The sequence below is a fragment of the Dendrobates tinctorius genome, unplaced genomic scaffold (assembly GCF_039654945.1).
Source record: "Dendrobates tinctorius isolate UK_male_01 unplaced genomic scaffold, ASM3965494v1 ptg000206l, whole genome shotgun sequence".
NCBI lineage: Eukaryota > Metazoa > Chordata > Amphibia > Anura > Dendrobatidae > Dendrobates > Dendrobates tinctorius.
Window position 1 is genome coordinate 2,592,027 of NW_027361873.1, and position 23,345 is coordinate 2,615,371.

A 23,345-nucleotide genomic window follows, 5' to 3' on the forward strand; every position below is an offset into this window, starting at 1 on the left:
GAGGAGGTTACCTGCCGAGCACAGCAGAGACAAGAAGCAATGGAGCTTGAAAGAGGGAGTAACGCAATGTGGAGTGTAAACCCAGTGATCCGGGAGCCTGTACGGATCCCCCGGACAGAGTTTAAGCCATTTGCTGAGGCTTCTGGGGATGTGGAGGGGTTCTTCAAGGACTTTGAGCAGCAGTGTGCTGTGATGGAGGTGCCCCACTCTGGCTGGATGCGTTTGTTAGTGGGACTCCTGAACGGAAGCATGGTGGAGGCTTACCGAACCATTGACTCACAGCAGAATTGGGATTATAACACTATAAAGCGGACTGTCCTGGATTACCACGCTATCACCCCAGACTCATATAGGGCCAAGTTCCGAGACCTCCCATGCACCACAGGGGGATCGATTAGGATATATGCACAAAAGATGTCCCAGGCATGTCGGAGATGGCTGGAAGCAGAAAATGCCTTTACTGTGGAAGATGTTATACAGGCGTTCCTTATAGAAAAAGGACGTCTTAATTGATGGATACAAAGTGTCAGGATTTAGAGACATGGGGGCATTCCTGACTATCGCTTACACCCGGGTGGTTCGACCCAAGGCAATTTACCAGGGTCCCGGAATTCCCATTGTCTTGGCGGGGGGTGCCCGCAAATCTATACAGCGAGCTTCTTTGCGTTTGGATTATGGTTATGGAGAAAAACTTGGATTGGAGTTATGGGAGGACTTCCTGCAGATATCCTCCTTGGGAACGACATTGGGGAGTTACAGTGCTAATTTGTGGGAGTCAGTCACCCGACTACAGGCCCTTCAAGCACTACGTCATCCGGACCTCACCGGGGAGCAACCACCACGAACCGCATCAGAGCTGGTAAGCGATACGTTTGCTGCTACTACATTGGGAGAGTCTTGGGACAGAGAGGAGTTTAGGAGAGAAATAGAGGGTGACACTACCTTACTTAGCAGCCCTTAGGCAAAAGGCAGAAACTAGCCACATGGGAGATAATGGGGATGGCTTCACTCGAGAAAACGGACTGTGTTATGTAACAAAGGTCAGTGACCAGGGCAACCCTGACCCAACGACCAGGCAACTCATTGTCCCTCAAAAGTACAGGGCACAGCTACTCCAACTGGCCCATGACATCCCCTTGGCTGGGCATCAAGGGAGGAAAAGGACTGAAAAGAGACTCACCCAAAGTTTTTACTGGCCTGGCATCTCGCAGTCGATAGCCCATTATTTCTGCACCTGCGATGTGTGCCAGCGAATGCGGCATCCAGGATCTCGGCATAAGGTACCCCTGCAATCCCTGCCCATAATTGAAGAACCATTTCAACGTGTAGCTGTCGACATTATAGGTCCTCTGTCCCACCCCAGCCAGTCGGGGAAAAAATATATCCTGACCGTGGTGGACTATGCCACTAGGTATCCTAAAGCTGTGGCCCTGTCCAGTATTACAGCAGTAAAGGTGGCCAAGGCCCTTGTTACCATCTTTGCCCGGGTAGGGTTTCCTAGTGAAATATTATTGGATCAAGGCCCTCAGTTCATGTCAGATCTGGTCCAGTCCCTGTGGCATACCTGTGGTGTTCGAGCCATCCGCACCACCTGCAGACCAACGGACTATGTGAATGCTTTAATGGAACCCTAAAAAATATGCTGAGGGCTTTTGCTGACGTTGAAAAAGACTGGGAAAAGTACCTGCCACATCTTCTCTTTGCCTATCGGAAGGTTCCCTAAGAGTCCACAGGGTACTCTCCCTTCGAACTACTGTTTAGCCGGAAGGTCCGTGGGCCTCTCACTCTTCTGAAGGAACATTTGGAGGGAGATATCTCAGACGTCGGAATGCCAATCATTCCCCATGTTCTAGAGTTCCGAGACCGTCTCGCCCAGCTAGCTACCTTGGCTAAAGAACATCAGCGAATGGCCCAGTCCAGACAAAAAATCTGGTATGACCGTAATGCCAGGACCCAGGAATTTATGGAAGGACAACAAGTGCTCATGATTACTGCTTCCCCTGCCATCAGGCTTCAAGCAGTGTGGGAAGGCCCTTATCAGGTTGTCAAGAAAATTAATGACACTAACTACGTTATTGACCTGGACTCTAGTGGTTGACGACAGATAACCGTCCACATTAACATGCTGAAAGACTAGCACGACCGATCTCTGCCTGTTCTAGCTGTCTGCTACCCCCCCCAGTAATACCGCCGACGACGAGTATCTCCCCGATCTTCTCCAGGTTGCCCAAGCGGGAGGATCACTGGAACAATTTATCGAATATACAATATCTTTGCCGTACAAGGCCAAGGGCTGCTGCATTCTTCTCAAAGAAGGGGAAGACTACTCTCACCAGCCACCATGTGGAAACCCCCGGACAACGCCCCATCCAGCAGGCTGCCTACCGGGTTCCAGAGGAAATTCAAGGCATGATAAAGAACAAACTGGAGGAGATGAAACGAGTGAGTTATTCATCCATCTCACAGTTCTTGGGCCTCTCCTGGTCCCCAAGAGGGATTGCACAACACGATTCTGCGTTGATTACAGATGGTTAAATGATGCCACCAAGAATGATGCTTACCCCATGCCCAGGGTTGATGATCTATTGGATTGTCTGACCAGTGCCCAATTTGTGACCACGTTAGACTAGAGAAAAGGGTGCTGGCAGAAACCCCTAATGGAGGGCGCTCTGGAGCGCTTGGCCTTCATTGCTCCATTTGGGCTTTTTGAGTTCCTGGGAATGCCCTTTGGGATCAAAACTGCCCCCACTACTTTCCAGAGACTGGTAGATTGACTGTTACAACAATGTCAGGACTTGGCCTGTGCTTACTTGCATGACATTGCCATTTTTAGCACCACCTGGGAGGAACATCTTAAACACTTGGGCATAGTGCTAGACTGTATCCTTGCTGCAGGACTGACCATTCACCCTGATAAATGCCAAATAGGGATAGCTGAGGTGCAGTACCTCGGGCATAGAGTAGGGGGTGGGACCCTAAGGCCTGAGCCTGTCAAGGTGGAAACCTTTAGCAACTGGTGTAGACCCCAGCAGGTACTTGCATTTTTAGGAACTGCTGGATACTATCGAAAATTTGTTGCTAATTTCAGCACCTTGGCAGAGCCCCTAACCGACCTGACCTGCAAGAACATGCCTACGAATGTGACATGGATGAATGCATGCGAGGATGCCTTTTCAGCATTAAAGACCGCCTTCATCACTGCTCCTGTCTTGGCTGCCCCTGATTAGAAGCGCAGGTTCCTCGTGCAGACAGATGCATCCACTTTTGGGATTGGGGCAGTACTTAGCCAAGTGAACGCCGCCAGAGCAGAACATCCTGTTGCTTTTGCCAGTCAGAAACTACTGGATCGGGAAGTTGCCTATGCCACTATTGAAAAGGAGTGCCTTGCCATCGTATGGGTGCTAACTAAGGGGGGTTTGATTTACTTTTTATAGCTGGTTTTTGTTTGACAGCTGTCACACACTAAAAGGAGCTTTTTATTACAAAAAGTAGTTTTTGCATCACCTCATTTTGAGAGCTTTAATTTTTCCATATTTTGACCCACAGAGTCATGTGAGGTCTTGTTTTTTGCAGGAAAAGTTGATGTTTTTATTGGTATCATATTCGGGCTCATGACATTTTTTTATCGCTTTTTATTCAATTTTTTGGAAGGCAGAATGAACAAAAACCAGCAATTCATGAATTTCTTTTGGGGGGGGGGGCGTTTATACAGTTCCGCATGTAGTAAAATTGATAAAGCAGTTTTATTCTTCAGGTCACTTCGATGACAGCGATACCTCATTTATATCTTTTTTTATGTTTTGGCGCTTTTATACAATAAAAACTTTTATAGAAAAAAATAATTTTTGCATCGCTTTATTCTGAGAGCTATAACGTTTTTATTTTTCTGGTGATGGAGCTATATGGTGGCTTGTTTTTTGCGAGATAAGATTGATGTTTTCAGCGGTACCACGTTTATTTATATCCTTCTTTTAGATCGCGTGGTATTCCACTTTTTTTCGGCGATATGATGATAAAGCATTGTACTATGAATTTAATTCACAGTTTTGGCAATTTTCCCATTTGGATTCTGGTTGTCCTGGGGCGGAGGAGTATGAACAGCATTTAAAATATTGGTGGGCTGAGGTTTGTCGTAACATCTCCAAGTCTCAGGGGAGGTATGTTTTTGCAGACAAAAAGAAGGTCTCGGGTCATACTTTTCAGTTTGGGGAGAAGGTTTGGCTCTCCACGCGGAATATTAAGCTCAAGGTTCCATCAGCCAAATTGGGGCCAATATTAATTGGTCCATACGAAATTGTGGAGATAGTCAATCCTGTAAGGTCACGTCTCCCAGCCTCATTTAAGATTTCCAATGTGTTCCACAAATCCCTTTTAAAACCTTTGGGATCTGTTGAGGAGGGTTCTGTGTCGGCTGTTCCCCCGGTGTGGGTGGAGGGTCACATGGAATATGAGGTAGGACACATTGTGGATTCTCGTCTGGTACGCCGCACCTTGCAGTATCTGGTACACTGGAAGGGGTACGGTCCAGAGGATCAGTCTTGGGTCTTGGCCCAGTCTGTATACTCTGATCATCTGGTTTGGGTGTTTCATGCCAGATATCCTGAGAAGCCTGGGGCTCCAGTGGGCCCCCATTAAGAGGGGGGTACTTTCATGGTCTGTATGTGAATTATGGTTTAGTGCTGCAGGGGTTAATACCTTTGGCCTCTCTTTGGTTCTGGGAGGGCTTTAAATAGCCTTATTTGGGCTCTGTCCGTTGTCCGTGATACTTTTGACCTCGGCTTAGTTCCTGACCCCTGTATATCTGTGGATACTGTCTGCCTGTGTATGTTTGCTCGTGTCCTGGCGATGTGTGAAAGCGAGGCGACAGGGGCCTGATATATGGAGGAAGGAGCAGGGTGACAGCAGCACAGAGTATTTCAGGAGAGCAGTGTGCTGGTCTATGGGGGGCACCCTGTTCGGTGCCAGGGATTGTACATAGAGCGCTGTGTTTTATACACATGGATGGACCGTCTTCTTGTCTGCTCCACAGAAATCCAGGAAACATTTCTGCTGATTGGTGACCTGTTCTGATCCAGACTTTACATGAAAAGACAGTCAGTATAACTTTGCAGGCCCCATCAAAATGGCTGCTCACTGTGTTCCTAAATGTCATCCTCTCTTTTCCCTTAGCAAGCACCCAGTATGGGAGGAGAGGAGTGACACCACACCCATGTCAGCAGATTCCGCCCATACAGTGTCCATTTTAGGGCATGATCATATATCAAAATCAAACATCATGGACACTGTACGCCCATAATTACTGCAGGACAGTAATGTGAGCTAGTTGTACAGTAGGTTTTTGTGCCAAATTTCAGTATCTGCTCCCCCTAGTGTTAACAAGTGGAAATGTCAAACTTTTTAAAATTATTTTTCATATTTTACAAAATTAAAAACAAATGATAATATTTTTTAAGAAAAATGTAAACATTAATTCTTTACATTTTTTCAATTGCTGAAAATTTTTTTGGGGGATGGCACATTCCCTTTAAAGGATTCTAATGATAGGATTATAGAATCCCTAGCAAAGTCCGCATTCGAAGCGGCTTCAGCGGCGGTATGTCCAATCTTTGCTTCATCTTGGGCAGCAAAGGCCATAGCTACTTGGGCAGAGGATCTTCGTAAGGGCATCCTAGATAAAGCACAACCAGAGCAGTTGGCCGATCTCGCTAATCAGATCTCCCATACGGGGGATTATCTGCTTTCTGCTTCTTTGGATGCTGCATCCTGCGCGGTTCAGGCGTCAAGCAACGCAGTGGCAATCCGACGTACGATTTGGCTCAAGGCCTGGCAGGCAGATTTGTCTTCTAAGAAATCTCTTACTAATCTGCCTTTTCAGGGAGTGCGCCTCTTTGGATCCCAATTGGATCAGATTATTAAGGATGCCACCGGAGGCATGAGTTTCCTCCTTCCTCAGTTGAAGCCTCGCAGACCTCCACTAAGGCGTCAGTTTCGTCCCTTTCGGGCTTTCCGCCGTTTCAACACGGCGGAGAACCCTTCCAACCAACAGAGACCGCAGGCACGTCAGGATAGAAAGAAAGTTTCCTTCAGACCCACCCCCTCCTGGCGATCACACTCTTCCCAGGGCAGACCATCCAGATCCAGATCTGGACGGTCCACATCAGCTAGACTATCGTCGGAATTCTGAGGGTCCCTTCCAATTGGGAGGTCGACTCCTCTTTTTCAGGGACGTCTGGCTGGCCTCAGTGGAGGACGCTTGGGTCAGCGAGGTTGTATCGTCAGGATACAAGATAGAGTTCGTTTCTCGTCCGCGAGATCGTTTCTTCGAATCCCGCCCTCCAAAAGATCCAGCCTTGATCCCGGGGTTCTTTACAGCCATTGCCTCTCTCCTCAGTTCCGGGGTGATTGTGCCCGTTCCCGAGGCGGAGCGTTTCACAGGGTTTTATTCAAACCTCTTTGTGGTGCCGAAAAAAGACGGGGCGGTCCGACCAATCTTGGATCTCAAGCTACTCAACAAAAGAGTCCGCCTCCGCCACTTCCGGATGGAGTCGGTTCGTTCGGTAATCGCTTCCATGGAGGAGCAGGAATTCATGTGTTCAATAGACATCCAAGATGCCTATCTACATGTTCCCATATTCTCCGGACATCAGAAGTTCCTGCGGTTTGCGATTCGCCAGGAACATTACCAGTTCGTCGCGCTGCCCTTCGGTCTCGCCACCGCACCCAGAGTCTTCACGAAGATCATGGCTGCGTTGATGGCCTTATTGAGGATCAGAGGTCTTGTCCTTTTTCCGTACCTCGACGACATTCTGATCAAAGCTTCATCTTTTCAACAGGCTCGCCTAAGTCTGACGATCGTCTTAGACACACTTTCCAATTTCGGGTGGATCGTCAACAGGAAAAAGTCCTGTTTGGTTTCTACTCAGCGGCTTGTGTTTCTGGGCCTACTGTTCGACACTCGTCGGGCAAGGGTCTTTCTCCCACAAGAGAAGATTCTTTCCCTGCAGCAGGATGTACGATCGCTGCAGATCACACGATTTCCGTCCCTCCGAACAACCATGATGGTCCTGGGAAAGATGGTGGCGGCGATAGAGGAAGTTCCCTTTGCCCAATTTCACGCCAGACCTCTCCAACACGCCATCCTGTTGAGGTGGAACAGGTCGGCTCTGTCCCTGGATCGTCCTGTTCGTCTTTCACACCGGATCAAACGGTCACTCAACTGGTGGTTGACGTCACCTCTCATTTCCTTGGGACGGTCTTTTCTTCCCATTCACTGGCAGATTGTAACAACGGATGCCAGCCTCCTCGGCTGGGGGGCAGTGTTCCACAATCACACTGTTCAGGGTCCATGGTCGTCTCAGGAATCAGCTCTGCCGATCAACGTCCTAGAGATACGAGCGATTTCATCTGGCTCTCGTTCACTGGGAGAGGCTCCTCAGGGGCCTGCCTGTCCGGATTCACACAGACAGTGCCACAGCGGTGGCATATGTTAACCGCCAAGGAGGGACATGGAGTGTCTCAGCCCTAGCAGAAGTGTCCAAGATTCTTCATTGGGCAGAGGTTTCCGTGCCGACAATTTCCGCGGTACACATTCCCGGCGTAGACAACTGGGCCGCCGATTTTCTCAGCCGCGAGGGTCTCGCGGCGGGAGAGTGGTCCCTACATCCGGAGGTGTTTCATCTGCTCTGCCGTCGATGTGGAACCCCGGACGTAGATCTGCTGGCGTCTTACCTCAACAGGAAAGTCCCACAGTTTGTATCCAGGTCTCGAGACCCTATGGCAGTGGGCGCCGACGCTCTGGCCGTCCCTTGGTCGCAGTTCCAACTCCCCTACCTGTTTCCTCCCCTGCCTCTTCTTCCCAAACTGTTGAAGAAGATCAAAGCAGAAGGAATCCCAGTCATTCTCATTGCCCCGAATTGACCCAGAAGGTCTTGGCTCGCGGACATTGTCAATCTTCTCGTGGACGCCCCCTGGAAGCTTCCAGACAGGGCAGATCTGCTGTCTCAAGGCCCGATTTGCCACCCCAATTCTCGGTCGCTCAATTTAACGGCGTGGCTGTTGAGACCGAGGTTTTGAAACGGGCAGGATTTTCCGATCGAGTAACTCATACCATGATCCGAGCCAGAAAGCCATCATCTTCCAAAATTTATTACCGTGTCTGGAAGGCCTATTTCACATGGTGCGAGGCCAATGACATCGCGCCCATGTGCTTTTCGCTCCCTTCGGTTCTGGCGTTTCTTCAGACAGGGCTGGATGCGGGGCTTGCCCTCAGCTCTTTGAAGGGTCAGGTTTCGGCGCTGTCCATTTTATTTTAGAAGACGTTGGCCTCCCGTCCTCAGGTCAAGACCTTTCTTCAAGGCTTGGCTCACACGGCTTCTCCGTTCCGAGCGCCCGTAGATCCTTGGGATCTTAATCTGGTTCTCGAGGTTCTGCAGGGTCCTCCTTTTGAACCTCTCAGGGATGTTTCCCTTTCTCTCCTTTCTTGGAAGGTGGCCTTCACTTCCATCCGGCGCATGTCGGAATTGGCGGCTCTTTCTTGCGGTTCCCCTTTTTTGGTACTCCACCAGGATAAGGTAGTTCTGCGGCTTCCGCCCTCTTTCCTGCCCAAGGTGGTGTCCTCTTTCCACCTCAATGAGGATATTGTTCTTCCGTCCTTCTGTCCGAGTCCAACTCATCCTCGGGAGCGGTCCTTGAACAAGCTGGATGTGGTCAGGGCGATGAGAGTCTATCCAGGACGACTTCCTTGCGAAAGACGGTCTCTTTTCATCATTCCAGATGGGGCGCGGAAAGGTCATCCAGCTTCAAAGGCCACTTTTGCTCGCTGGATCAGATAGGCAATCTTGGAGGCCTACCGAGTTAAGCATCGAGTGGCTCCTCCAGGGATCAGAGCGCACTCTACCCGAGCAGTGGGTGCCTCCTGGGCGGTACGCCACAGGGCTTCAGCGCTGCAGCTTTGCAAAGCTGCAACCTGGTCGTCGGTTCACACGTTTGTGAAATTCTACAATGTCCACACCTACGCTTCGGCGGACGCCAGCCTAGGTAGGAGGATTCTTCAGGCGGCGGTGGTGAGTCCGCTGGCCTGATGGAAGTTTGTTTTCCCACCCCAGGGACTGCTTTGGGACGTCCCATGGTCTCTGTGTCCCCCAATAAGGCGAACGAGAAAACAGGATTTTTTGGGTTGCTTACCATAAAATCTGTTTCTCGGAGCCTTCATTGGGGGACACAGCCCCTTCCCATGTTCTACAACTCCTGTTATTATGTTTGTTGGTTGTTTACAGTTGAGTTGTCTGTTCTGTTTTCAATCTATTCTGTTACTTCTCCTACTGCTTTCTCACTAGCTGAGGAATTTCCTGCCGGTCGGTGGTGTGTACACTGCGGAGGAGGAGCTAACCTTTTTTTGTGCATAGTGTCAGCCTCCTAGTGGCAGCAGCATACACCCATGGTCTCTGTGTCCCCCAAAGAAGGCTCCGAGAAACAGATTTTACGGTAAGCAACCCAAAAAATCCTGTTTTTACCTTGGACAGATACCAATATATACAAGGGCTCAAGAGTATCTGCGCATCCGCCTCGATGCGCGTTTCGGAAGGCCTTCATCAGGGAGTCTGACTATTTGGACTTTTACCAGTTGCCAAAAGAGGGGACCCCAGTTACATATTCTGCCCATGGCTAGGAGGAGGCTAAATAGAGCGGTAGTCGAGCTTCATTCAAAGTCTTTGGCTTGGAAGGAAATAGGTGATAAATGCTTCTGGCTAGAAAATCCCTTTAAAGTATGGTTAAGGCAATAATGGATTCTAAATTGTGATCTCCTTTAGCAATCTGCAGAGCGCTGTGTGAGCACTCTCCTGGATCTCATTCAGACCAAGGTGAATTATGTGGTCCAAGAAGCCATTGTGGTGATAAAGGACATTTTCAGAAAGTACCCAAACAAGTAGGTGTCACTGTGAGTTGTAACATATAGTCAAACAGTCAGGTGATGTGTGTCTCCTAGTGTCCTCATCGGTCAGATGTGTTCATTATCATATGTAGGATCTATAGTGTTTTCGTTAATGAGTAATGACTTGGATAGAAGAGTGGTTAGGATTGTCTGAAGATCGGTCCTTTTAGGTATACCTGATCACTTCCTAGCTTGTCACACTATGGCAGCAAAACCAATGCAAAGTTTGATAGTCGCTAATCTTTTATCAGATATGAGAGTGTCATCTCCACACTATGCGAGAACCTGGACTCTCTTGATGAACCAGAGGCACGGGCGGCCATGATTTGGATTGTAGGAGAGTATGCTGAGCGCATTGACAATGCAGATGAGCTGCTGGAAAGTTTCTTAGAGGGATTCCATGATGAGAGCACACAGGTAGGTCTGTTTGCAATGTGCCAATCCAGCTTGCCTTGATTGAAGTCATAGGCGCTCGAACGGACTTCCTATGGATATAAACAGATTTTGTGGAACATTTTTAATGGTTGTATATTGCTCTTTATTATTTCTTTCCATCTTAGGTGCAACTACAACTTCTTACTGCTATTGTGAAGCTGTTTCTGAAGAAGCCAACAGAGACACAAGAGCTGGTACAGCAAGTACTAAGCTTGGCAACGCAGGTGAATGCCAATGGTTACAATACACTGACCAGTGTTGTATAAAACCTATAGGCTATCTTTTCATATCGTTGTTTAAATATTATTATATGCAAGTGGAGATATGGAGAATCAGGAACTATGACATAGACCACAACTATTTACTATGCATGTTACTCATAGGACTCAGATAACCCAGATCTCCGAGATCGTGGCTACATATATTGGCGACTGCTCTCTATTGATCCTGTTGCTGCTAAAGAAGTGGTCCTGGCAGAAAAACCTTTGATCTCGGAAGAAACTGATCTCATTGAGCCCACTTTGCTGGAGGAACTTATCTGTTACATTGGCACGCTGGCCTCTGTGTACCACAAGCCTCCAAATGCTTTTGTAGAAGGAAGTCGAGGAGTTGTTCCCAAAAGGTTACCACCTCGAGCTGGCTCGTGAGTATTAAATTAATGCCTAGTTATTTTTATGTGTTTTCATGTATCATTGAGAGATTGGCTTCTAAAAGCTTCTCATTTTATTTTAACCCCTTTCCGACTTCAGCCTTACATATATGGCACAAGTTGGGAGCAGGTGTATGGTGTGCTGAGTCCGCCCCATTCCCAAGAGATGGATGACTGCTAGAGATAAGCAGATTAATTTGCGGGACTCCGGTCCGGGTCAGTGGTACCTGGCAGCTAGACAGGAGGCCTGCGAAACTCTTACCTTCCTGTGTCCTCTATGCGATATTTTTGTTGTCAGGGCAGTTGCAGCGTCACACGTTCGACATCACACACAGATGATGTAGTGCCAGCCATGGCTAACCAAAAGCTGTGCAGTGCACGGCTAAAGGTAAAAGATTTGTGGGCCTCCAGTCTAACCACTAGGTACCACTGACTTTGAACACTGGACCGGAGTCCTTCAAATCCATCTGCTCATCCCTTATGGCTGTTACTTAGCCAAAAACTAACAGCAGCGCGTGGAGGTTGGGCTCTGCCCATTGCTGTTAACTGTTTAAATGCCACTACCTTTATAGTGTGTGAACAAGGGTGTGGAGTGGCGTTGGTCGACGCACTCAATGGACCAACCCCAGCATGATCATGAGGTGGGTTCCTATGGCAGTCTAAATCTACTGAAAACCCCCAAGCCTCCAATTACAGTGTTCCATTGCAACCCATACTTTTTCTGGGCTTCATAGGAGACTGTGATTTTTACTCTTTATTTCAATACAGTTCTATTACTGTATAAATGATCAGAGGATCACAGGTTCAAGTCCACCAGAGAGACTCTTTTAATAATTTAAAAAAAAAAGCTTTACTGCGTCTGTAAAAGTACAATCTGTCATTTACTAAACTATTTAACCCAATTGGTAAATACTCTGGAACTTTAACCCTTTAAGGACCAAGCCACTTTGTAGGTTACTGACCAGGCCTTAATTTTGAAATCGGACCACTGTCACTTCATGTGGATATAACTCTGGAACGCTTCAACGGATCCTGCAGATTCTGAGGGTTTTTTTTTTTTACATATTGTACTTTATGAGAGTGGTAAAATTTCTTGTGTTTATTTGTGAAAAAAATATAAACTTGGCAAAAATTTTGATATTTTTATGCCCCTAAATCAGAGCGTTATGTCACACAAAATAGTTAATAAATAACATTTCCCACATGCCTACTTTACATCAGCACAATTTTTGAAACATAATTTTGAAACATAATTTTTTTTTTTTGTTAGTCAGTTAAAGGGTTAAAATTTGACCAGAGATTTTTCATTTTTCCAAAAAATTTACAAAACCATTTTTTTAGGGACCCCATCACATTTGAAGTCACTCTGGGGGCCTATATGACAGCAAATACCCAAAAGTGACACCATCCTAAAAACTGTACCCCTCAAGGTGTTCAAAACTACATTCAAAAAGTTTATTAACCCTTCAGGTGCTTCACAAGAATTGAAGCAATGTGGACGCAAAAATGAACATTTAACTTTTTTGTGTCAAGGATATCAGGTGAAAATGAACCACAATATTTGTTGTGCAATTTCTCCTGAGTACACCGATACCCCATGTGTGGAGGAAGACCACTCTTTAGGCGCATGGCAGGGCTCAGAAGGGAAGGAGCTCCTTTTGAGGTTTTGAACGTAAAATTGGCTGGAATCGAGAACGGACGCCATGTCACGTTTGGAGAGCACCTGACAGTGGAAACCCCCCCCCCATAACTGACCACATTTTGGAAACTAGACCCCACCAAGAAACTTGTCTAGATGTGTGGTTAGGACTTTGACCTACCAAATGCTTCACAGAAGTTAATAATGTAGAGCCGTGAAAATAAAAAAAAATCATATTTCTCCATCGCTTCATTGGGGGACACAGGAACCATGGGTGTATGCTGCTGCCACTAGGAGGCGCTGACACTATGCACATAAAAGTTAGCTCCTCCTCCGCAGTATACACCCCACCGACTGCAGTAAATTAATCAGTTTAGCTTAGTGACAGTAGGAAGTGGACACGGGTCTCTCTTGAGACCCATATCTACCTAATGTGCGTCGTTCCTTTTCAGGTATTGGAGGGATACAGTGTGAACGGTCACAACTGTACTCCCACGCAGAGACTGAGTACGGCGTGTACTGCCACCTCGTATCCTCATCGGCAGAACCCCAAAATCCCTAACACAGAAGCGTGTTTAGGTGATCCGTAAGAGAAAGAATACCCAGTCCTGCCTCCGTCTCCCACCCACTCGCCCACTAGAGCCTGTCGGTTGAGGCGACACGGACGTCCCGCAACATGGATTCCGGACATCCGATTTTCGTGATTGGGGAGGTACTTTTCCCTCTTTTCTCCTCAGGTGCTGAAGAGGAGAAGAAAACTGGAGAAGAAGAGGAGAGAGAGAGAGAGAAAAAAAAAGAAGCTGTTTATTCAAGCAGCTAGCACAGTTCATACCTTGCGGCTGGTTTGGGGGGCCTCAGCACTGCTTCGCAGAACCTTTGGGGAAGAGAGGGTGCTTTGGCACACAGAGGCTTCCTGTTCTTTGTGCCCCCTTGCAGCCTGTCTAAGTGGCGTCATGGCGCTTTGTTTGCGCCACTTTTAACACCCTGGCGCCACTGTGGGGACCCGTTTGGTGTTGTTTTATGACCTCCACGGGCCCCCCTCCCGCTCTGGCGGCCGCCGGCTGTAATCTAGGTCCCGGCTTCATCTTGGGCCTAGTTTCAGCGCTGACTCCGCCCCCTTCCTCTCTGCTCCGGGCGGGCTTTTTTCCCGCCCGTGTCTCTCTCTCCTCTTCCTGTGTGGCGTCAGGCTCCGCCCACTACCCTCAGCCTCCACTGTGGGCTGGAGCCGCCACCATATTGCTCCTCCGGGCCCCGCGTTTAGCTGAGAGCGGGCTTCCCGGTTTCTGGCCGTCCTCTACCCTCACAGTGCGCGCGTTCTGCCCTGCGTCTCCTGGCAGACGCCATTTTCCGGCTGGTGTACAGGGGAGCCAAATCCATCTCGGACCTGCCTGCCCTTCTTTACAGCCGGGAAGTCTCCTACACGACATCTGCCGTGAGTAGCTGCACTGCAGACTGACACCCTCCTCTGCTCTCCTGTCCCCTAACCTTCTGGCAGCGCTTAGTGGGATTGTTCATCATGTCTAATTCTAAGCCATCGTTCTCCATCTTCCTCCTCTTCCTCCACTGTGGTCCTCTCTAACCGTTCAGCAGCCCCCAGTTGACCCACGTGAGAGCATGGCCCCTATCCCAGGGTGGGCTTCCTCTGTCACAATCTGTGGTGGATTTTCATCAGGGTGTCTTAGACCCTGGTGTCCGTGCTTGATAAGTTGTCCCTGCAGACTTCCACAGGAACCAGCAGGTCACAGGAAGCTCCGTCGGAACCTAGCAACTTTAGCCGAAAAAGATCCAGGCAGGCTCATCGGTCTAATTCCTCTTCCCGTTCCATCTCGCCCCACAGTCCGTCCCTACGACCTCCTTCGTTTCTCATCCCCAAGTCAGGCGAGGCGTTCTCGGATGCGCTCTATGAGGACGTTTTGGAGCTAGATTCGGACCATATCGCTAACATGAGGGATATGGTTCAGAGCCTCATTGGAGCAATCAACCAGACATTTGCATGAAAGACTTCTGCGGAACCCGCAGATCAGGTGGTTTCGTTCAGACAGTCTAAACCACCTTCCAAGGTCTTCGCTCCTCATACTGAGTTCGAGAAGCTTCTCGCCAGGGAAAGAGAAAATCTGACCAGACTCTTTCAAAGAGGAAAGTGCCTTGGCATGTTATATCCTTTTCCTCAGGAGCTCACCGCCAACTGGTCAGCTTCTCCTTCCGTGGACTCGCTGGTCGCTAGACTATCTCATCAGGGTCCTTCCGATTTCTGATGGAGCATCTTTGAGAGATTCTAATGACAGAATTATAGAATCTTTTGCGAAGTCAGCTTTCGAAGTGGCCGCGTCTGCGCTAGGTCTGGCCTCGGCTTCCACTTGGATTTCAAGGGCCATAGCAAAATGGATTGAGGATCTCCACCAAGGCATTCTGGCGGGAGCCCAACCAGAGCAGCTGGCAGAGCTCGCCAACCGGATTTGGTCTCTGCCTCCCTGGATACCGCGTCTTGCGCTGCTCAGGCATGCAGCAACGTTGTTGCATTTCGGCGTACAGTTTGGCTTAAGGCCTGGCAGGTGGACTTATCATCAAGGAAGTCCCTTACCAGCCTACCTTTTCAAGGAATCGCGCCTCTTCGATCAGTAATCGCTTCCATGGAGGCGCAGGAAATCCTGTGCTCCATAGACATTCAGGACACCTATCTGCATGTCCCTATCTTCTCAGGACATTAGAAGTCCCCTGCGCTTCGCGATACATCGAGAGCATTTCCAGTTTGTTACCCTGCCGTTCAGTCTCGCCACTGTTACAGGATTTTTACGAATATGACAGCGTTAATGGCCATCTTGAGGCTCAGAGGTCTTGTGCTCTTTCCGTACCTCGACGACATCCTCATCAATGCTGCATCCTTGACCCAGGCTCACGAAAGTCTAACCATCGTTCTCGACACCCGGTTCCGATTCGGGTGGATCTTCAACAGGAAAAAATGTCTTGCATTGTTCCAACACGTCTTGTGTTTCTAGGCATACTGTTATGGCGGGTTGTTCGCTGGCTGCAGGATCCCCGCCTTACGTCCTTCCGTACAGCCATGACGGTTCTAGGGAGGATGGTTGCAACTCAGGACCGCTTCAGCAGGCCATCCTGTTGCAGAGGAACAGGTCTGTCTCTTCCCTGCTTCGTCCAATTCGACTCTCATTCCGTCTCAAACAGTCCCTCAATTGGTGGCTGACATCACCGCTCATCTCCCAGGGCTGGTCCTTCATTCCGGTCTACTGGCAAGTTGTGACGACGGACGCCTACCTTCTCGGCTGGAGTGCGGTGTTTCATCATCTGACCGTCCAGGGTCGTTGGTCGGTGCCAAAAGCTGCTGTGTCGATCAACGTCCTACAGATATGGGCAATTTTTCTGTCCCTACTTCACTGGGAAAAGCTTCTTCTCAAGGGTCTGCCAGTCCGGATCCAGACGGACAATGCCACAGCAGTGGCATATGACAACCACCAGGAAGGGACTCGGTGTTCCTTGGCGTTTGCCGAGGTTTCCAAAATCCTCCATTGGGCAGAGGTGACGGTTCCAGCGATATCCGCTGTGCACATTCCCGGCGTGGACAACTGGGCCGCCAACTTTCTCAGCCACGAGGGCATCGCGGCAGGGGAATGGTCAATGCATCAGAGATCTTTCTCCAAATTTGCCTTTGTTGGGGGACACGGATGGGGACCTTATGGCGTCCTGTCTGAACAGGAAAGTCCCACGGTTTGTTTCCAGGACCCAAGATCCTCTCGCGGTGGGCGCCGATGCTCTGACCATTCCTTGGTTTCAGTTTGTGCTTCCCTATCTGTTTCCTCCTCTTCTTCTTCCAAGCTGTTGAAGATCAAGGTGGAAGGGGTACCAGTCATTCTCATCGCACCGGTTCGGTCCAGAAGGTCTTGGTTCGTGGACTTCGTCAACCTATTCGCGGACGCTCCCTAGAAGCTACTAAACAGATCAGATCTGCGGTCTCTGGGTCCGATCCGCCACCCCAATTCTCGGTCTCTTAATTGGACGGCGTGGCAGTTGAAACCGCGGTTCTGAAAAAGTCAGGTTTTCCAGATCGGGTAATTCACACAATGATCCGGGCTAGGAAGCCCTCGTCTTCCAGAATATACTATCGCACGTGGATGGCCTATTTCAGTTGGTGCGAGTCCAATCACATCCCGCCTATGTCCTTTTCGTTCCCTTCTATCCTAGCATTCCTTCAGGCGGGCCTGGACACGGGTCTTGCCCTTAGTTCTCGAAAGGGTCAAGTATCTGCGCTTTCCATTCTTTTCCAGATGATGTTATCCTAGCGACCGCAGGTCAAGACTTTTCTTCAGGGGGTAGCTAATGCAGCACCCCCGTGTCGGGCTCCCTTGGATCCCTGGGATCTCAATCTAGTCTTAGAGGCCTTGCAGCGCGCGCCCTTTAAACCTCTCAAGGAGGTTTCCCTGTCCTTTCTCTCCTGGAAAGTGGCCTTTCTCGTGGCCATCACCTCCATCCGGCGCGTCTCGCAGTTGGGGCCCTTGTCGCTCCCCCTTTGGGTACTTCACCAGAATAAGGTGGTTCTGCGGCCTCCGCCATCCTTCCTTCCAAAGGTGTTATCCGCTTTCCTAAATGAGGATATCGTTTTACTTCCTTTTGTCCCGGTCCAATTCATCCTCTGGACTTCTCCTTGAACAAACTAGACCTATTCAGGACGATGGAGGACTATTTGGGTAGAACGGCTTCTTTCTGGAAGACAGACTCCCTTTTCGTCATTCCGGATGGTGCGCGAAAAGGCCTGCCGGCCTCCAAGGCGGCTACTGCTCGTTGGATCAGATCAGCAATTTTGGAGACTTACCGAGTCATGATGATCAGAGTGCCCCTCTTGGGGTTAAGGCTCACTCTACTCGGGGAGTGGACACCTCCTGGGCGGTGCAACACAAGGCTTCTGCGCTGCGGCTTTGCATGGCTGCAACCTGGTCTTCTATTCACAAAATTTTGCTAGGTCCACACCTACGCTTCGGCGGACGCCAGCCTAGGCAGAAGCATATTGCAGGCGGTGATGGTGAGTTCTCTGACCTAGTAGAAGTTTGATTTTTCCCTCCCTAGGGACTGCTTTGGGACGTCCCATGGTTCCTGTGTTCCCCAATGAAGCGATGGAGAAAACAGGATTTTTGGTTCCTTACCGTAAAATCTGTTTCTCGGAGCCTTCATTGAGGGACACAGCACCCTCCTATATTTTAAAACTCCTGTTATTTGTACTGTTACGTTTACAGTTGAGTTGTCTGTTCTCTATTCTGTTGCTTCTCCTACTGCTTTCTCACTAACTGATTAATTTACTGCAGTCACTGGGGTGTATACTGCGGAGGAGGAGCTAACTTTTTTATGTGCATAGTGTCAGCGCCTCCTAGTGACAGCAGTATACACCCATGGTTCCTGTGTCCCCCAATGAAGGCTCCAAAAAACAGATTTTACGGTAAGCAACCAAAAATCCTGTTTTTTTTCCACAAAACTGATCTTTTTGTCCCCAATTTTTTATTTTCCAAAGGGTAACACGAGAAATTGGACCACAAAAGTTGTGTAATTTGTCCTGAGTATGGGGGGGGCATTTGGATTTGGGAGTGCAGAATTTGCTGAATTTCTTTTGGCCTTTCCAGAGCCTTTGTACTTCCAGTAACATGGAAGCCTCCTGTATTTCTGTTGACAGGTTGACAGACCTTAGTGGGGACTTGTTTTTTCTTTTTTTTTTTTTTTTTGTTGCGTTGATGCTTTTATTGGGAACATTTTTCATAACGTTTGTGATCACATTTATCCGGCGCTCTATGCTGAGCACATACTTTGGGGTTTCCATCTAAATCTCCGAGCTACGTGACAGATGAAACCCCTGAGGGATCCATTCACTATAATGAGGCAGCAGAGTTACTCTGGACTCCGTCTGGCCTCTGTTCAGCGTTGTCCTTCCTTTCAGAGGTGCACAAAACCGCCAGATCACAGGTCCTATGGCGTTCACAGTGCCTGCATCTGCCTCATTATAGGGAATATTCCGCTGGGGGTTCTGTCTGAATCACTTATTTCAGAAATTTACATGGAAACCCCAATGCAAGTGCTCAGCACAGAGTGCAGGATAAATATGCGCTGAGCCGTACTGCGATCTTTGGGAGGCAGAATGAACAGATCCACAGCAGGTGAAGAATTAGTTAAGGATAGAACGCATAGCAGAGAGTGCATATGCCATAATATCTGACTGTATTCAAAATGAGATATTTGGCAAAAAAATTAATCAATTCAATTGAGCCACCCAGTCAGATATTATGTTTGCCATTTTTTCTTGAGATTGCCTTGGCGCGGCGGGGTGGCTCAATTGAATTGATCAATTTTTTTGCCAAATATCTCATTTTGAATACAATCAGATATTATGTGCATATGCACTCTATGCTATGCGTTCTATCCTTAAGCGGCGCTGGCTCCTCTCTCCTTTTTTTTTTTTTTTTGTATGTTGGTATGTGGCTGACCACCACTTTTGCCGTGCGCGCTGGGTTATGTTCGTCATTTTTTCTGTGTTCACTGTGATGGATCTAGGCTGCTGTGCACACACACAGCAGCCCCACCCTGCCCCAAGCTTTATTTAATTGTGCACCTGTGTTTGAACCTGCATCGCCCTTCATCTATGTTTCCTGGTTGGGCAATGTGTGCAGGCTAAACCTGATATGTCTACATTCAGACCTTGTTGGCCTTCATCTGCACTTGCCTTATCTGGCTTCATGGGAGCGATCTAGATATGCTCAGGTACGGATTGCACTTAATGTGGTCTTGTTTTTAATGTATTTAGGAGGCCGTGGCACAGTGTTTATTAAAAACGTAGAGTAGGACTCCCCCACATGAGATTGCCTTGGCGCGGCGGGGTGGCTCAATTGAATTGATCAATTTTTTTGCCAAATATCTCATTTTGAATACAGTCAGATATTATGTGCATATGCACTCTATGCTATGCGTTCTATCCTTAAGCGGCGCTGGCTCCTCTCTTTTCTCCTTCGTCTCATTGGGGGACACAGAGACTGTGGGGTGTGTGCTTCTGCCGTCTGGAGGCTGACACTAAGTATACAAAAAAAGAGTTAGCTCCTCCTCCGCTGCATACACCCTCGCCCCCAGACCGGGCGTAACTCAGTTTTTGCTTAGTGTCTGATGGAGGCACACGCAGTCTGGAGCTCCAGACTAGGTTTTTGTTTTTTTTTTTTTTTTCCCTTTCTTTGAAGATAAGACAGGGGCGACGGATCCTATAGAGAGGGTCCGATCTCCCCAAATCATCAACGGGCGACCACGTGTGAGTAGTCCTCCACGTGTTTTCTCTCCCGCACCGAGGGACACATCTGGGACTTTTCCCCAGACAACCATTTTTCTTTTTTATTTTGTAAAGAGGGGCAACGCATCCTGATAAGAGGATTCGATTTCCCCATGAACTACAACGGGCGAGCACGTGTGAGCGATGGGCGATCCCCAACGGACTCCACGTTTTGTTCCTCTCCTGCAACGCGGGATTTCAGGTTGCCCCTTCCACCCCTAGGTAGTGACACCAGGGGTGCAGTTGGAGGCGCAGGTGAGCCAGGGGATCGAAGCATCCACCCCCAGTAGCCTCCCCCTCCCCGCCCAGGGATGGGGTTGAGAGCACCCCAAGAGAGCCCCCCCGGTGGCCAGGCTCACCTTTTTTTGTAGGGTCACCCCCCGGAACGGGACCCCCCAGAATGCGCCGCGGGGCTGTCTGTTCCCCCGCCCGACGGGGTTACTTTTTCTCACGGGGCCCGACTCTCTCCCCGGTGGAACCCGGTGCGAGTAGTGTCACATGCGGAGTGCGGCCAGAAGTCCCGCCGGCGGCCGCGGTCCCCGCGGTATGGGGAGATCCGCAAGGCCGCGCGAGGCCTGCCCGCCCCTTCCGGTGGTAGCCGGAAGCCCCGCCCACTGACTTCCGGCAGCCCGGGGGGCGTGGCGGGCGCGCAGTTACCGGGGAGCGTGCGCCCTCCTCCCCCTCCTCGCAGGTCCCCGCCGGAGTACGGCTGAAGCTCCGCCGGCGGCCGCGGTCCCCGCTGTATGGGGAGGGCCGCGAGTTCCGCCCGCCGCTTCCGGTGGGGGCCGGAAGCCCCGCCCACTGACTTCCGGCGGCCCGGGGAGCGCGGCGGGCGCGCACAGTGACCGGAGGCTCCCGCCCCCCTCCCCCTCCTCGCATTTCCTCGCCGGAGTGCGGTCGGAAGCCCCGCCGCCTCTCTCCAGAGTGCACCGCAGTGCCCCCGGCGAGTAACGGCACGTGAAGCAGCTCGTGTCTGGCAAAGGGAAAGCTCACTCTTTCCTATACGCTGTTTGCGTTTCCTGTGGGGTCAGGCTGCCTAAAGCGCAGCCGGGTAAATTTTGCGAAGCCTGTGAGTCGGAGCGAGCCCAGGAGCCCCCCATTGTTGCAGAGCCCAGGGGTCAGGACCCCCCAGAATGGGCAGTGTCTTTATCGCATTCTATGATGTCCCTTACGAAGGCAATTGAGTCCCTTCGGGGCCCGGGCAGGGTCAAGGATGGTGGTCTGCCAGCGGAAGACAGCTCGTCCACGTCTCAGGACCCTTCGTCCGTTAGGGGCCGCTCCAGCACCAGACAAGCTCATGGTAAGAGAGCTCGTTCTCCGTCGGCCGGGCCCTCTGGGGAGTCGGCGGCGATTTTTAGGGCATCTCGTTCCCTGTCGCCAAGCTCAGGAAGCGATCAGGACGAGGGCGAGGAGGAGGAGGAGGAAGCCTGGAATCCAGAAAGCCTGGGATACCAGGACTCGGTGGACAGCCTCTTTGAGGCGGTCAACCAGACTTTAGAGATCGAGGATGATGTGTCCACGGCCTCAGGTCACAAGGTCTCCTTCAAGAAAACCAGGCGTCCGCATAGAAGGTTTGCCACACATCCGGAGTTCGAGGAGCTAGTCCAGAAACATAGGGAACACCCGGATAAGCGCTTTGCAATGCAAAAGGCGCTGCAAGCAAAGTATCCGTTTCCTCCTGAACTCCATAAAGGGTGGGTGGAGTCGCCAGTAGTGGACCCACCGGTGTCACGTTTAGCATCAAGATCGCTATTGTCGATACCCAGCGGTTCTTCTATTAAGGACCCAACTGATCGCCTCATAGAGGGGCTTGCCCGTTCAGTGTATGAGGCAGCAGGGTCGGCTCTGGCCCCCTCCTTTGCGGCTACCTGGGTGGCTAAGGCCATGGTTTCATGGGCAGACACTCTGCATAGGGCCCTCCAAGACAGGGATCTGCCCGCGGAAATCTTGGAGGTGACAAATCAGATATCAGGAGCGAGTGATTATCTCGTCGGCGCCGCTCTGGATGCGGCCGAGTGTTCTGCTGTGGCGGCAGCAAATGCGATCGCCGTAAGGCGAGCATTATGGCTGAGATTATGGAAAGCGGATTCTATCTCTAAAAAATCCTTGACCTCATTGCCTTTTCAAGGCAATCGGTTGTTCGGTGAAAAGCTTGATAAGCTTATCTCAGAAGCCACAGGGGGAAGAGTAGTTTTCTACCGCAGCAGAAGAGTTGGCCGGCATTCAGGCAGACGCAGAGGCGTTTTCGGCCCTTTCGTAGCTCCTGGAGGTGGACTTCGGCCAGGGCATCCACCTCCGCAAATGATGGTCAGATTAGGGAAAGGCAAGTTTCTTACAGGGCCAATCCGCTGGGTAGAGGCCGAGGCCGTTTGCCCAGAGCGAGGGGGGCCAGATCACAAAAGCCTCCAGCAAAATGACTCGAGGCACTTCGTACCTACGGACGACAGAGTGGGCGGACGCCTACTAAGGTTCAGCCACGTTTGGGTCGCAGTGGCACGCGACGCTTGGGTGGCAGAACTGATATCGTCCGGGTACAAGATAGAGTTTGTCGGACTCCCGCCATGGCGTTTCTTCCGTTCCCGGCTCTCCGGAACAGAATCGCAGGCGGAAGGTCTGTTGCAGGCTATAATGACGCTACAGCGCAACGGGGTCATTGTCCCAGTGCCGAAAAGCGAAGAGACGCAAGGTTTTTACTCCAACCTGTTTTCAGTCCCCAAAAAGGACGGGACAGTAAGGCCAGTACTGGATTTAAAGATCCTGAACAAATTTATCAGGGTCAGGCGATTCCGGATGGAATCCCTCCGTTCGGTCATTTCAGCCATGGATCCAGGGGAATTCCTGGCCTCGATCGATGTGCAGGATGCATATCTACACATCCCGATTTTTCCTCCACACCAGAGGTTCCTGCGTTTTGCGATCGGAGGGCGACATTTCCAATTTGTTGCTCTGCCCTTCGGTCTGGCCACTGCCCCCAGAGTCTTTACAAAGATAATGGCGGTGGTTATGGCCATCCTGCATGCTCGGGGCATAACGGTACTACCCTACCTGGACGACCTTTTGGTAAAGGGGCCGTCGTTTCAGGCGTGCCAGGAGAATGTCGGTATCACTCTGGATACCCTGGCCCGCCTAGGTTGGCTGATCAATCGGAACAAGTCGTCCTTGGTTCCGGCTCAGAGAATCGTATTTCTAGGCATGGTTTTCGACACCACCCAGGGGCTGGTGATCCTCCCTCAGGACAAGGCGCAAAGGATCAAACAGGGGGTACGGAACCTTCTTCAGCCGGGCTCCAGATCCATCCGGTACGGCATGAGTGTGTTGGGCAGAATGGTGGCGGCGATGGAGGCAATCCAGTTTGCCCAGTTCCATCTCCGTCCGCTTCAACATG

The 23,345-nt window shown here is 50.2% G+C and overlaps 1 protein-coding gene across 3 annotated transcripts in view; it reads left to right on the forward strand.

Annotated features, from left to right (window-relative positions):
- The first annotated feature begins 9,794 nt into the window (after positions 1-9,794).
- Positions 9,795-23,345, forward strand: part of LOC141057962 (AP-1 complex subunit beta-1-like) — a 72,507-nt gene continuing 58,956 nt past the window's right edge. For all 3 annotated transcript variants that reach the window (XM_073554093.1, XM_073554092.1, XM_073554091.1), the window contains exons 1-4: positions 9,795-9,925; positions 10,183-10,348; positions 10,492-10,590; positions 10,750-11,009. In XM_073554093.1, coding sequence (XP_073410194.1) covers positions 10,253-10,348; positions 10,492-10,590; positions 10,750-11,009 — 455 coding nt within the window. In that variant the 5' untranslated portion in view covers positions 9,795-9,925; positions 10,183-10,252. The remainder of the gene's footprint in view (positions 9,926-10,182; positions 10,349-10,491; positions 10,591-10,749; positions 11,010-23,345) is intronic.